This window comes from Artibeus jamaicensis, unplaced genomic scaffold (genome assembly GCF_021234435.1).
Source record: "Artibeus jamaicensis isolate MK-2021 breed Jamaican fruit bat unplaced genomic scaffold, CSHL_Jam_final contig_851, whole genome shotgun sequence".
Taxonomy (NCBI): domain Eukaryota; kingdom Metazoa; phylum Chordata; class Mammalia; order Chiroptera; family Phyllostomidae; genus Artibeus; species Artibeus jamaicensis.
The window spans coordinates 3,368,924-3,384,545 of NW_026521986.1; the positions used below are offsets into that span (position 1 = coordinate 3,368,924).

At 38.2% G+C, this 15,622-nt stretch overlaps 1 protein-coding gene across 5 annotated transcripts in view; it reads left to right on the plus strand.

Moving 5' to 3' along the window:
• Positions 1-15,622, plus strand: part of SLC38A6 (solute carrier family 38 member 6) — a 60,983-nt gene that overhangs the window by 14,040 nt on the left and 31,321 nt on the right. For 4 of the 5 annotated variants that reach the window (XM_037132410.2, XM_037132411.2, XM_037132412.2 and 1 more), the window contains exons 4-5: positions 6,282-6,334; positions 8,829-8,868. The exons of the other annotated variant lie outside the window; for it this stretch is intronic. In XM_037132410.2, coding sequence (XP_036988305.2) covers positions 6,282-6,334; positions 8,829-8,868 — 93 coding nt within the window. The remainder of the gene's footprint in view (positions 1-6,281; positions 6,335-8,828; positions 8,869-15,622) is intronic. 5 annotated transcript variants of the gene reach the window in all.

Sequence of the window (15,622 nt, forward strand, 5' to 3'; positions counted from 1 at the left end):
AAGGACACGCTACACGAACAGAACACACATACTCTAGCCCAGGGTTTTCCAGCCTCGCCACTGCTAACATTTTTGGCCTGGATCATTCATTGTAGCAGAGGTTTGTCCTCTGCATTGTAGGGTGTTTTGCAGCATCCCTGGCCTTTGTCCTCTAGTGGCCAGCAGTCCTGTGACAACCTGAAATGTCTCTAAAGATTGCCAAATGCACCTGGAAAAGAAAAATCAAGCTCCACCGAGAACTTTACTCGTTAGCAAACGATGTGACAAGAACACCAATCCACTGAAGATGGAGTCATGTAATCAGCCCACTTCATTAACTGTGGGGCTACTGAACCGTGCTCACTAATGAGAGGAAGAAAAAGATGAAAATATAACTTGGACAGCTGTCATTCCAAACAATAAGCAAATGCTCACAGTGAACACTGAGATGAAAAACGAACCTACATTCTCTTAGTTCCGCTGTCATGTGCTCTCACAGTGAGAGCATGTTGCTGCTCTGAGTGGGATTCATCATGGCCCTGAAGTAACCCGTATCCTATGTATGGTACCCAGACCGATGCTTGACCAAAAAAAAAAAGAAGGAGAAGGAGAAGGAGAAGAAGACTCTCGGCTTTATTGAGAAATGGTATCTTAAGTGTCCAGCAGGACATGTAAATGTTGAACACTATTTTACAAACTATATGAGACATTTTCAGAGGTAATTTATACATAATGTTTGCCTGCACGTTGATTTTGGAACCTTTAAAACACTATCTCTCTGTAGCTCTAATCCATCCGTCCATTCTCCACCCATGCATCCAGCTTTCATTACATACCATGTGTGTTTTAGGCACTTTGGGAAGATGCTGAGAAAACAATGGTTAATTGTTCGAATATACACCAAATTTTCAAGGCATACAATTACCATGTAAATATATTATTGTTTTGTTTGGAACTTTGTCAAAAATTGTTCACCATTTAAGAAAGTTACGTAACCAACGGCATTTCCTTTGGCTTTGGTTCTTTATTTTACTGCATGGCATTATGTAGTGTGTGAATAGCATTTAGTTTCCTGGAGCTGCTGTAATGTATTAACACAAACTTGGCAGCTTAAAACAGAAGAAATTTTTTCAGTCACAGTTCTAGAGTCTAGTTTCAGAGGGTCAGAATCCAGGTGTCAGCAGGACCAAGCTCCCTCCGGGGCCCTAGTGAGAATCTGTTCCTCGTCTTTCCCAGCTGCTGGGGACCACTAGCAGGCCTTGGCTTGTGGCCACATCTTTGCCTCTGAGCTCCCAGTGCCTTCCTTTCTGTCTGTGATCTCCTTCCATGATACATGGGGCTGGATTTGGAGTCCACCAGGGTAATCTCCCCATCTCAGTACTCTTAACCACACCTGCAAAGTCCTTTTTTACCATGTAAGTTAACATTCACAGGTTCCAGGAATGGGGATGTCTTTGGAGGCCATTATGCAGCCAACCGCAGGTAGGTTATGTAGGTTATAGTACCCCTAGGAGTTTCTTTTGGAGAGTGAAGGGAGCATCTAGAAAATTTGTTAAGAATTTATTTATTTATTTTTAGAGAGAGGGGAGGAATTTAAAAAGATGTTTAAATTGTCTATTAATTTAAAGATAAATTTTATTTATCTATTTATTTTAAAGAGAGGACAAGAAACATCTGTGTGAGAGACATACATAAACTGGTTGCCTCTCCCATGCTCCCAACTGGGCACCTGGCCCGTGATGCAGGCATGTGCCCTGACTAGGAATTGAACCAATGACCCTTTAGTTTGCAGGCCAGTGCTCAATCCAGTGAGCCACACCAGCCAGGGCGAGAGATAAGTTTTATAAAACTAGGACATAGTAGAGAGCACTTTGAGATTGCTAAAATATATGCCACTCTTGTCGGAAGTCGCAGCTACAACCATCTTCATAATGCTGTTGGTTTGATTGTATTCTCTGGAATAATAAAGTCTGTGTTCTAATTAAAAATTAAGAATAAAAGTTTAATTTATTTAAATTTATATAAGTGAAATACCAGTTCCTTTGGACTGTTTTAATATGATTTTTGCTTATGGGAAAGTTATTTGCTTTTCACGTTTACTAAGTATACAATCTATATCTGCTTATGCTGTTTAAAAATAAAACAGACCCTAGTTAAACTTTTTAATGAGTATTATCCTGATAACTTGCTCACCAGCTGAGAAACTGATGTAAAACAGGTCATTTTAAAAGCAAGTTATTTGAACAAAACAGAAATAGACTCATAGATACGGAGAACAAACTGATGGTTGGCAGAGGGGGGACAGTGGCAGGGCGGGTGAGGTAGGTGAAGGGGAACGAGAGGTACAAACTTCAGTTATAAAATAAATAAGTCACGGGGATGTAATGTACAGCATGGGGAACACAGTTCTTAATATTGTAATAACTTTATACGGTGACAGATGGTACTAGTCATATTGTATTGATCATTTTCTAGTGTACAAAAATATCAAATCACTGCATTGTATACCTGAAACTAATATAATATTGTATGTCAACTATAATTCAATAAAAATTAATTCAATTAGAAATAAAAGCAAGTTATTTGATATAAGAGGTTTTTCTGGAAAAAGTCTAGCCATTGTTTATATAATGAGAACAGTTTGCACGACATTGATGTTACCTGGCAGCCAAGGAGAGTGGACTGGAATGTGCATGTATGAACAATGACGACTTCACTGTACTGGTCCGTGGTAGACGCCATTGAGTATGTGCACTGTGTGGCCATTGCATGTAAAATGACTGAGCAAGTAGAGCAATGAATCTACATCAAATTCTACATTAAACTTCAACATTCCTCTGTGGAAACTATTTGGATGATTCAGAAGGCCGCAGCTATGGGCAACGGGTGATTGGCAGCTTCATCATAACAAAGCACCTGCTCATGCATCATGTCTTGCGCAGAGATTTTTTGCAAAACATACAATCACCCAAGTAACTCAGCCCTGCTACAGCCCAGATTTGGTGCCCCACAACTTCCAGCTTTTTTTAAAATTGAAATCACCTTTGAAAGGGAAGAGATTTCAAACTATCACTGAGATTCAGGAAAATACAGTAGGGCAGCTGATGGTGATTGGAACTGCGTCGTGATGTCCCAAGGTGCCTACTTTGAAGAGGACTGTGGTTTCGTTGTCCTTTGTACAGTGTCTCTTGCATCTTGTATCTTCTTCAGTAAACATCTCTACTTTTCATAGTGCATGGCTGGATACTTTCTGGACTGACCTCATTGTATTCCAATATATATTACACTGAAGTCTCCTTGCTTTAAATTCTTGGAAGGAAAGTTTTTCTTAAGAAGGAACAGAGACATTTAACTCTAACATAAAAGAGGGATGTTAAAAATGAACAGCGATGTTTCTTCCACCTCATGCCTCATAGTGACAGATCGGAGACCTTCGGAGACTTGGTTCACTTACACATTATAAATAACAAAATTGCCTTCCTGAGGGCAACTTAGATAGAAGCTAACATTTGGAGAGATTTGTGGTGTTTAAATATATATACCAAGGCTTTAGAATGTTAAATATAAGGAATCGTGCCCCTACATAACATGAACAATTGTGTTTAGAAATATTAAACAAGTAAAGTTTTATTGATTAAAATAATTACTAATTTTTGTGTACATTCTCATTAGAATATGTATATTTGAAAACAAAATAATGTCCACATTTCCCATAGGAGGGAAAAAAGTCCAGCTCTTAGTTTTGTAATTCTGCTTTTTAATTTTATGTTCTAAAATACTGTGGACCCCTGAACAACTTGGTTTTGAACTGTGTGGGTCCACTTTTACACAGACTTTTTCCCAGTAAATATACTGCAAAATTTGGGGGAGGTTTTCTTACTGCTGAGAAGCAGTTGTATCATTGCCCTATGCTACACGAAGCGATCATGTAGCTGCTTCTTAGTTATCGATGCGTGAATTGTTATATGTGTAAGTACATGTGAATTTCTTTTTCACATTATCTTCTCATTTCGTTGTCTAGTGTTAGTGATGCATGTAACATCTACAGTGTTTTTTATCATAAAAGACATAAGTGATGTAGGGACTGACAAACCATCTCATAAACCGATGACACGAATTTACATGTTAATAAATTCAGTACAGTTCTGTCAATGTATTCTTATACTTGTCTTAATATTTTTCTCTAGCTTTATTGTAAGAATACAGTATATAAAACATATACAAAAAACTGACTTTGTGTTATCAGTAAGAATTCTGGTCAACAGTAGGCTGTTAACAGTTAAGTTTTGGGGGAGTTAAAAGTTACCCACAGATTTTTGACTGCCTGGAGGTTGGCGCCCCTAACCCCTGTGTTGTTCAGGGACTAACTGTAAACTTAAAATCTACCTCTGTAAGATTATTATTGAAGTCTTTTCTAAGTTAAAGCATAAAGTTTCCTACCAAAAATTAAATGATATATCCCAGATTCAAACCTAAATTGTTCTTGTCCATTGTGTTTAGTAGTATGTGAATAGCAATATAATCTAAAGATTTTCTAAATTCTTTGATCAACTCTTATAATAAAGTTAAAATTCTAAGTGTATATTTGGCAAGAAAAGTTAAATTTTTGTTCTTGAGTATTAACACTTTTCTCCAGCATTTCACTGATTTTTTTTTAATTGAATTTCTTGGGGTGACATTGGTTACTAAAACTATATAGGTTTCAGGTGTACAGTTCTATAATTCATCACCACATTGTGTGTTCACCACCCCAAGTCCAGCCTCCTTCCATCACCGTTTACCCCTCCTTTGCCCTCTTCTACCTTCCCCAGTCCCTTTCTCCTTGTGATCACCACACTGTTGTGTCTGTGAGGCTTGTTTTTTTTTCCTTAATCCCATCACCTTTTTCACCCAGTCCCTCAAACCCCTCCCCTCTGGGAGCTGTCAGTCTGTTCTGTACCTGAGTCAGTTTCTATTTTGTGTGTTAGTTTATTTTGTTCATTAGATTCCATGTTTGAGTGAAATCGTATGTTGTCTCTCTCTGATTGGGCTACTTCACTTAGCATAATGTTCTCCAGGTCCATCCAAGCTGTTGCAGGAAGGGGTGAGATTTCCTTCTTTTTTATAGCCGAGTAGTATTCCATTGTGTAAATTACCACAGCTTTTTTATGTGCTCATCTACCAATGGACACTTGGGCTGATTTCAAATCTTGGCTGTTGTAAATAACTGCAGTGAACATAGGGGCACATATATTCCTTGAATTAGTATTTCTGGTTTCTTCAGCTGTATTCCCAGAAGTGGAATGGCTGGGTCATGAGGCAGCTCCATTTTTAATTTTTTGACATACCTCCATAGTGCTTTCCACAGTGCCTGCACCAGTCTGCAGTCCCACCATACACAGTTTTAAAAATGCTTATTTTTACATATCTGGAACTCTTTGTTTATCAGAGTATAGAGTTTTTGTTACTATACTGGCAGTTTAAAGAAAACCCATGTATATCTTTGAGAGGATGTATCGAAACTTGTTTAAAGAAATGACGAGCCATACCTTGGCCTCAATAGGAGATGTGTGTTGCTATACCGAGACTTAGTATCTGCTCATCTGCTTTCTTTTAGTTTAAGAACTATAAGATTAAGCACTTTCCAAATAATGGGATTATACAGATATTTTTACTTTTCTTTTATCAGTGATGTCAATAGTTAGAACATGAAGCTATATGGGCTGAGGAAGAATTTAGTTTTTTTAATGAGCCACTTAATTTTCATCTTTGCTGTGACCAGACTTCTTGAACATATGAAATGAAAATGTAATTTTATACTCATATGATGAAAAAAGAAAATGGATGGCCCACTAGTTATGGGATAAAGGTGCATCTTCTATCATGAACACATTGTCATTATCCTAGATAGCTGGAAAAGTGTTTCTGAAAGTGTGATACAACTTTCATACTTTATCTAGCTTTATTTACATATGCAGCTTTCAGAAACTTGCCAGCAAAAGCGGACATTTAAACAGTGTAGTCAGCAAGAACTGTGCGGTGGGAAGTGGCGTTGTTCTCGGGCAGTTGTTCCATTTGGACTGATGGGCCTGAGTGGTTGTTAGACGGCCTTGGCATTTGCTGCGCTCTGTGTGTTCTGAGAGGCCCCTCCCCTTACGGACTGTAAGTCTTCACAAGTTTCCCCCAAACTAGTTACTTCTGCTTTCAACTTACTGTGACCATCCAGTAGCTGTCAGATGGTAGCGGAATAACTGTCTTCCCTTTAAGACTTGTCACACAAATGTTTTTGTGTAAAAATAAAAAATTACAATTTCTCTTGACAGCTGTGACATCTTATGAAGATCTTGGACTCTTTGCTTTTGGATTACCTGGGAAGGTAATTTTTTTTCTCCTTGCTATGTCCAAAATCCAGAGAGGTGTATTTTCCTTCTGCTTCCAGAGAAAAGAGACAAACATACAAGAGAAAGAAAGAGAGGAATAAAAGGAAACTAAACTAAAGGCGGAGTGCTGGGAGCAGAAAGAAGAGAAGAAATCTATGTGCCCTTCCTGAAGGTGCATCAATACATTTAACTCAACACGTAACTCCTTTAGTATTTTTCACCCTAATGAAGGAGAGTGATAATTGGAATAATTTTAAATTCAGAGAAAGTGTTATTTACAGAAGAACACTCTCCAGTTAACGTAACATGTTCTGTAACGTGACTTTAAGTGTCATCACTGTGATCGGACATTATCATTTCCTGAATTCCTTGTGTGGCAGCAGCGTCTAAAAGAGGATCACGGATTGTTGAGAGTCCTCTTTGCTCAAACTCTCGAATAGTTGCATTAGCATCTTAATGTGTGTACCTGGTAGTTAGTAGGTGAGTGCACAGTGAGAGGCTCCTCTAAATAAGGAGTTGTTTGCTGTGTATTTCCTCTTCATTTCCACAATTGGGTTGAAATTTTCCTACTTCTTTTTTTCCAGATATGCAGTTTGATAGGATAACATTGTTCTGAGAATTAAAGGATATTTTTGAAATGTTCTTTGAAGTTTTTAAGGGAGATTTTTTAAAAATTGGCTATAAATTGATTTATTTACTCACCAAACAAGTATTTATTGAGCAAGTACCATATTCATGCACTGTGGTAGACACTGAAGACAGATAGCTACACAGACAGAGAGACTTTCTAGATCTTAAATGCTTAATTTCAGCCCCCAAAATGGGAAAATAATCATCAGTAAGTTCATATTATTCCTTTTTGCAGTATATTAGTAGAAAAGAATTCCAATTTTCGTGTGTAACTGACAAGAGGCATCAATTGCATATGAGTGATTGTATACAAAAGTTCAAAATTGTCTTTTCACAGATAAATGAATTTTGGAACTAATTTTTATTTTATTACTTTAAAATATTTTATTTATTTATTTTTAGAGAGTGGGGAAGAGAGGAAAGCAGGGAGAAAGAGAAGGAGAGAAACATCAATTGGTTGCCTCCTACGCTCTCCACATTGGGACCAGGCCCACAAGCCAGGCTTGTGCCCTGATGAGGAATGGGACCCGTGACCCTTTGGTTCACGGGCTGGTACTCAATCTGCTAAGCCATATGAGGCAGGTCTGGGAACTAATTTCATATGGGTTGACATGCAAAGTTTTTTTCCCCGCCTCTGGAAAATGTTATAGTGGCAATTACCACATCTTCAAGACATCTCTGCAAAATTCCTTGTCATTAGTCCTCTGCATACTCCACAGCCCCCCTGATGGGACTGTCGTACAGGTGGGTCTGAAGGGCCACCTGATTCCAGTCCACGCAGGACTGAATGATCATAGACAGCTAGTCAGCTCCAGATGTACACTGGGGGTGCAGACCCACCGAGATTTGAGTTGGCCCAGAGGAAGCAGGATGTTTATTTCCTCTGAGTACATCTGATTACCAAGGAGGGATAGTGCTGTCCTCAGTATCCCAAGAATCTCATCAAAGATCACAAGCTAGCAGCCTGCAGGCTGAACTTAGTCCTCAAGCATATTTTGTTTGGTTCAAATCCTTTTTATTTTCAATTTTAACCTAAAAGATACTGTATCTTTTTGCCAACTAAGAGTTGTGGAATTTTGAAAGAATTCAATTTCTGACTTTCTTCTGACTTTCTTTTAAAAAAATCAGAGGTTCTAGCTGCATTTGATCCACCTTCTCACATGCCAGCAACTGACCAGAGCTGAGTAGCAGCTGCCTCATTTTGACAGGGAGGAGTCCGCCAGTTCTATACCGTTGTCCGCTGTAGTTACAACCTCCTACTGTCTTACACTGAGCCTACTTCGTACGAGTATTACTGAGTTGGAAACTTTGCTAAATTTTCAGGTTTGAGAATATATGGGCTCTAATGTTTTCTGCTGTGGATTATGATTCCCTGGGACAGGGATGTTGAAAGCCTTGGTGTCTGCCAAGCTGACACACTCAGAGGACTGTCATTTCCTGTTAGGTAGCACAGCACTGGCCCAGCACAGCTCAGGCCGTCTCAGTCTACCTACTAATGCCATGTGTCAAACCAGTAACAGCGGGAGAGTGAGACCAGGTAGATTCAATTTTAATTTTTTAGTACTTTGATAACCACTGACTACTAGCTTTTTAACCCTTTCTATCGGTTTAAAAATGACTGCCAAGAAAACTTTCAAAAGTATTTTTTATAGTAACCATGGAACTATTAAAAAAAGCTTTTTATGTTATGATTATATGTTTTATATATTACAAATGGCTGGCAAAATTCTTTTTTCCCAATTTCTCTTCTCTCGATTTCTGCATCTGTTTTTTCAGTAATAATTATTAGATTTTAGTAAAATACTGATCCTTTTATATTAATTCCCTTTTCATTCCCTAAATGCATTTGTTCTTTTATAGGTGGTGGTGGCAGGCACCATAATAATTCAGGATGTTGGAGGTAAGCCGTGGAAAGTGCACTGCTTATGCATACATGCTTCCTCTTTCGGTTTCTTGCCCTACCACAGGGCTGGCTGGGAACCTGAACTTCTGTAGACCTAGGTGTCATCGAAAGTCCTGTGTGTTGTCCTCCTTACTCTTTTTTGGTAGATTTTTTTTAGCAGTCCATCTGGACAATAGCTTCTAAATCAGTTCCAAGGTAAATCCCTGATTTCAGTCTTGCCATTAGGTCTGCAGCAATTGCTTCTGCAGTTGTGGAAGTGATGAGGTACTGTTTAGAAAAACTCCCCACGTGATTCTAAAATATATTTCCCCCCTACTTTTATCCTGATCACCCCACTGGTGGATGCTGCGTTGGTGGGAACGGCGTTCCAAGAGCTGTGAAGAATCAGGTGCAGACAAGCAGTGTCCTCTCATAGCAAAGAAATTTAAAATGACCAAATGGTTTAAAAAAATAAACCAGATGCAAACATTCTCACATTTATCTGTTATCTTGTTCCCATTTAAAGAATGAGCTCAATATTAAGAACCATAATGAGACAAGTGAAATAAGCCAGTCAGAGAAGGACAAGTACCATATGATTTCACTCATACGTGTAATCTAATGAACAAACTGAACTAGGAACCAAAATAGAGGCAGACTCATAGATGGAGAGCAGATGGCAGGCCTGGACGGGGGTGTATCGAGATGGAGGGGTGAGCTAAAGAGAAAAGAGGAAGAACGCATGGAAATGAACAACAGTGTGGTGACTGAGTGGGCGAGGGGGCGGGGGTAGAAGTAGAAGAAGGTATGGGGGATAAATGGTAATGGAAAATACATTAAAATAAAAAAAAGAAAAACATGCAATACCTGCCTATTTCCTCAGGGGCACTGACCTCTCTTCCCTTAGATTGTCAAATAAAATGACAATAGTCAACACAACAATAGCTGTCCAGAGTGAATTAGATAAAACTGTACTTATTTTTGTCAGCTTGGCAGTGTGTTGTGTGGTGTGCTGCAGAATTTTAGTAACTAGTTTATATGTGCCATGAGATGAGAACAGTTGAGAATCGCTGGTGTAAAGGAATCCACTCAGAGAAGGCTGACCTGCACTTTGGGTCTTAACAAGATTGCGTGGCCAGAGGGAATTTTTACTCTTCCTTCTTTCATGTAACAATTCAAAGTGACTTACAGGTTCAGCTTTTACAAAGTTCAGCTCTGAAATAGCTCTGAACTATTTCACTTCGAGTATTATTCAACTGAATTCTATGTTTAATGGGTTTTTTGGTCAAGGAAAAGGTTAACATTCCAACCATTAAATTGTAGTTGCCATTGTTTTGGAAACCCTGAACATTTATGTTTTAATCCTTTCCATTTTCATGGAAACACATGTTATTGAAGGAGAGGAATACTTTCTTGGATGCCATAAAAATAATTTCTGTCTAACAAACAGTACTTCATTCTTCTACTTCATTCAGTAAAACTGGTCTGTTCCTTTAGGAATCTACCCAATGTCAATTGATTTTAAGATCTTCTCTGGAATAATTTATTTTATTTTAGCAAATATGTACTGCTTAGCTGTATACTTGTCTCTAATACAAATGCATATTTTACTGTTTTCAATCCCTTATTACCTTTTCCATGTGACTACTAAGCACCATCACATTTTGCTTAGATGAGGTCGAGCTGTTGTTCAGCACTTTATGTAGAATGTACAACCTAGGACTTGGGACCCAAATTTCTGACCCAGGCTCAGTACTCACTGCTGTGTTCCTGGGTTCTTTACTCTGATCTCTTCCTCATTCTCTCACCTTGTGTGTAACTGTTATTGAACTTGACTCAGTTTTAGCCCTTGCTGCAACTAGATGAAAGTCATCTCTGTATATGCTTTTCTCCCATATGATGCTGTGAGCTCCTGCAGGGAGCTGTTCTCTTTGTACTCCCAGAACCTGGCACCGTACCCGAGCCTTGATAAACCTTTGTTGAACTGAATGCAGCTGAATATGATTTGTATGAGGTATTTTCAAGTACTTTTAAGTGTTCTAGTTATATCATCTATCAAGAAGAGACAAGGGGACTGCTAATTGCAGTTTTAAATATATGAAAAGCTGAACATGAAATACTACACACACACACAATTCTAATTCAAGTAATGCTTATTTAGTTTTTAGAAGAATGTTCCCATAATTTTCTTTACATTGGTTAAAAGTTTATTTATTGACAGTCCACTAAGTAATAACTGAAACATATTTCAGAGCTTTTTGTCCTGGCCAGGTATACATAAATCATTCCCTTGTTTCAAAAGAACTGAAAACTTATTCTTGTGAACAGAACACCGCCTTGGAAGCCAGATGCCTTGAATGCTCTCTACTCCAGGCTCTGCCATTGGGCTCCCATGTGTCTTGGGGAAATTGCTCCCTTACTTTCTTAGCCTCAGTCTCCTCTTTGTTAAATCGTTGGGGCAGGATGGGAGGCAGGGGCCGTGAGGTTCCTTCTTATCCCAAAATTCAGTTCTAACTTGGTCCTTTGGGAGGCATATTAATTCTTTCAGGGCATTAAAATATTTCTATTACAGGAACATGTTTTTGCAGTATCTTTTTAAAAAGAGTATATTTATTTTTTAGAGAGAGAGGAAGGGAGAGTGAAATAGAGGAAGAGAAACATCAATGTGTGGTTGCCCCTAGCACACCCCCAACTGGGGATCTGGCCCGCAACCCAGCTATGTGCCCTGACTGGGAATCAAACTGACAGCCCTTTGGTTTGCAATCTGGTGCTCAATCCACGGAGCCACACCAGCCAGGGCTATAGGTATCTTTAATAAATTAGCAACTATGCTCTAAAACAGGTGTCAAACTCATTTTCACCAGGGGCCACATCAGCCTTGCAGTTGCCTTCAAACAGCCGAATATAGAGCTCCTTGCCCCTATAGTTATATTTATACAGTCCTAAAATTACATTGGGCCCTTGATTGTTTAGAACTGAAAAATAATATAATGTATTCTATCTAGGCCAAGCATTCTACTAGTCACTTTAATTACACCTACAACAACTCTTCAAGGTAGATGATATTATCCTCATTTTACAGAGGAAGAGCTCAACGCTCAGAGGGAATAAGTAACTTGCTTACCTTTACCCCTTAATCGAGGCAGGACTCAAACCTCACTCTGCCTACTTCTAAAACCTTTATTCTTTCTGCTATAATATACTTAATGTTCGAAAAGTTGTGAAAAGATTAAATGTCAAGGATTTTAAAAACTCCTTGGGGATAGGAGCTGTGTGTTTTCATGACTTGACCCAGTCTCTGGTAGAGGAATTCAATAAATAATATTTGTTGAGTGAATGACACTGTTAAAAAGCCTGAGATTTTTCCTCAAAGAGACAATATTATATATTATTATATAAAAATGATAGGAACTGGAAAGTTCATAGAATGATTTGTAGTTTAGAATTATGTAAAAATTACGAGGTTGAAAGTATTGGTGAAAATTAGATCTTATGTAAAATAGAAAATAAGGTATTTTGAAATCAACTGTTTTCAGGTTGGGTAATTATGTCTTAGATTAATCCTTCCTGACTTTTTTTTTTTTAACATTTAAAGATTTCTCAGTTTTCTCGGGATTCTACGCACCTGATGAATCTATGAGAAAAAAAGGAGCAGAGAGGCCTTTACCAGCAAAATACTGTGAATTGCTCTTGATCAATAATTGTTACATGGATCTTTCAGTGAAGACCCAGTTTATTCCCTATATCTCCATGCTCCATGAATCTAAGCAACTTGTTCATTCACTTAGGTCCTTAGTATCTAGCACATAGTAGGCATTTAGTAAGTAATGTTTATTATAGGAAGAAAGAAAGTAATTAGGAGCCCAGGCCAGGTGGCTCAGATGGTTGGAGCATTGTCCCATATACCAAAGGGTAGTGGATTCAATTTCTGGACAGGGCACATACCTGGGTTGTGGGTTCGGTCCTTGGTCAGGTGTGTATGGGAGGCAACCAATCCATGTTTCTCTCTCATATCAATGTTTCGCTCTCTCTCTCCCCCTCTCCCTCCCTCCCTCCCTCTCTCCCCTCTTTCTAAAATCAATGAACACATCCTTGTATTAGGGTTTAAAAAATTATTGTTAAGGAAGGAATAAGGGATGGAGGGAAAGAAGGAAAAGCAAGCAACTTGACATGGTACTCATTTAGCAGGAAAAAAGAGTTAACTGGGGAGAGACCACCACAGAATATATGACTACAGATGAACCTATAGTTTTTTAAGGAAGAATTTACTGTCAGAAATTCACAGAAAATCTTGTTTCCCCAAGATTAATCAGGCACCAAGTATTTGTTACTGGGCACTAATGTGCTGGAACAAATTGATTGGAAAAAATCTGTCTTTGAATAATCTCTAAACTTTATGATAGGAAAAAATGTGACTCACTAAATGCGCTTTTATTCTAAGGCTGTGGGAACCTTTGCCTTTGGAAAATGGAGAACCACATAGTAAAATAATACTCAATACTACTGGGAAGCAGTTTCTGATCTCGTCCCAACACTAATGAACTTGGGGCCTGAAATGGGCCAGAGCCAGAGATCACCCCCCCCCCCCAGCCCATTTCCTCAGGAGCAGAGTGGCATCGGCTCAGGGTCACTGCTACTGGGACACAAGATCAGAAAAAAGGCATCTGGAAGTTTTAATATTTAATACTGTTACAGGCAAGAGAACTCTTAGAGTTTGAATTTAAGGTACTGCTAGTAAAAGGATTAAGAACTATAACAGCAAATAAGTATAGGTAGTTTTTATATACTTTGTGCTGCTTTATGAAATTCTTTTCTTAAAAACCAAGGTAAGTAGTTACGTGGTTTCAATTCATTTGAACTCCTGAGATAGACCACCCAGTAGGCTATAATATCCCTGAAAATCAAACAGTAAACTCCAAATCATCTGTAGGCAAGCTAGAGAAAGTCCTATTAACTAGGAACTGTCACATGCACTTGATAAAAGCGGACTTAGTTGATATTATTTCTGGTTCATATCATCCCCAACTCAAAATGTGGAAAGGTAAGTGGCTCCTGGGAGTATGTTAAATTCTTATTTTGCACTTAAAAACATGAAGGACTACTATGGGTAGCATGTTCTTTCTTTAGTTCTCTAAGGCCCCAAACCTGTGAAGGAGATGAGAGGTTGAATTACTGCTATGTATTGTGAAAGGAAAACCCCAAACATTAGTAGTCTTCCTGAAACCTGAAATAGCTAGACTGAGCCAGTTTTTCTAGTCTGGAACCCTCAATGTATACCTCAATTTGGGAATAAAAGTTTCAAGAGAAATTCAGCAGCCCTTTTATGTATTCAAACAGAATGTTTACAGTCTCATTCATGAACAGACAGGTAGAAATAAGATCTTCAGTCAAGAACTATTTCGAATTTATGATTTAATATTAGATAATTTTGAAATTACTTGGTCTTTTTCTTTTTTTTTTTCTTTTGGTATGATAGTAAAGTCTTTTAGCTGTGCTAGTCAGTCTGGTCTCCTAGGAAACCAAGGTTGGGTGCGCTGTTACAACGCCATCTGCTGGTGAGATCATCTGTAGTCAAACTTCAGTTCTACGGAGCTGGACCAGGGTTGTCCAGAAATTCTAGGACGCACTGCCTGAGGGGAGGGAAAGGAAATTTGGAAGTCATCTTTTTCACAAGGACTTCATGGGGCAAAATTTACTGACAACATGTCACTTTAAAAAGGTCTAGAAAATAATGAATTTCTTAGTAATTTTATTTATAAAAATTTCAGAATAGTAAATATTCTGGTCACTGTTTATTCAAATTTAAGATCTTGATCATGATAAAACAAAGATATATACATATATTTTAGGGTTAAGGAGAGGAAAGTTCCTCCATATATTTTGATTTTCATTTGTGCACAAATTAGGGAAATGACATTGTTTTTAAGATTTAAAAAAGTTTTTTTTAAACAGATTGACAGAGATGAAGAGGAGGAAAAATTTGGACAACTGTAATGGCATAACCAATAAAATATAGTTAAAAAAAGAGATTGTGTTCATGTGCTGTTTTGAGTGGGTTTAGCCTGTCAGTGGTATTTTGAACATTTAGTAGGAACACCAGGCTAATAAGACACGTTGAATATAATAAACTAGTTGCTGTCCATCACTAAAAACATGCTGGAAGTACAATCGAACCTTTCTTAGATGGAAAGGCAAAGTTATTATTTCCTCACATAATATTGTACATCTGTTTGGGGCTGGCTGATTAATCCTTTAAGAAGTTGCTGAACTTCATCCAAGTGCTGAAAACCTAATTCTGTTTTAAAAATAGCTGTATGTAATCTTATCTTCATATGTATATTCTAAGTGTTTAACAAAAAAGATAATTATCTTTGTAAACTAATGATTTCTTAAGCCTAACTGAGGCTTTGTGTGTGGGGGGGGGTATTTATTTATTTATTTATTTACTTATTTATTTGAAAAATAGTCCATAAGATACAGGGTTTGTGGGAAGAGGGATTGGTTTTTGTCTTAACTTTTCTCCGATTTCAGTGCAGTGTCAGGACCTCCCACATTGAGAGTGGGAAGCTTGCTCTTCTGCACTACAGTAGTGGTTGCTGGTACGGGAGTCAGGGCAGTGCAGTCCAAGCCACAGTGTCCCAGCAGGAAGAGTCCTGTCGTGACACTGCTCAGCACGTCTCAGGAATCTTGGAATAATCACTTCACCAAACCAGCTCACAGAGGTGAAATGAATCATGCTGAAAATACATGTCACAGTGAAATGAACGCTATA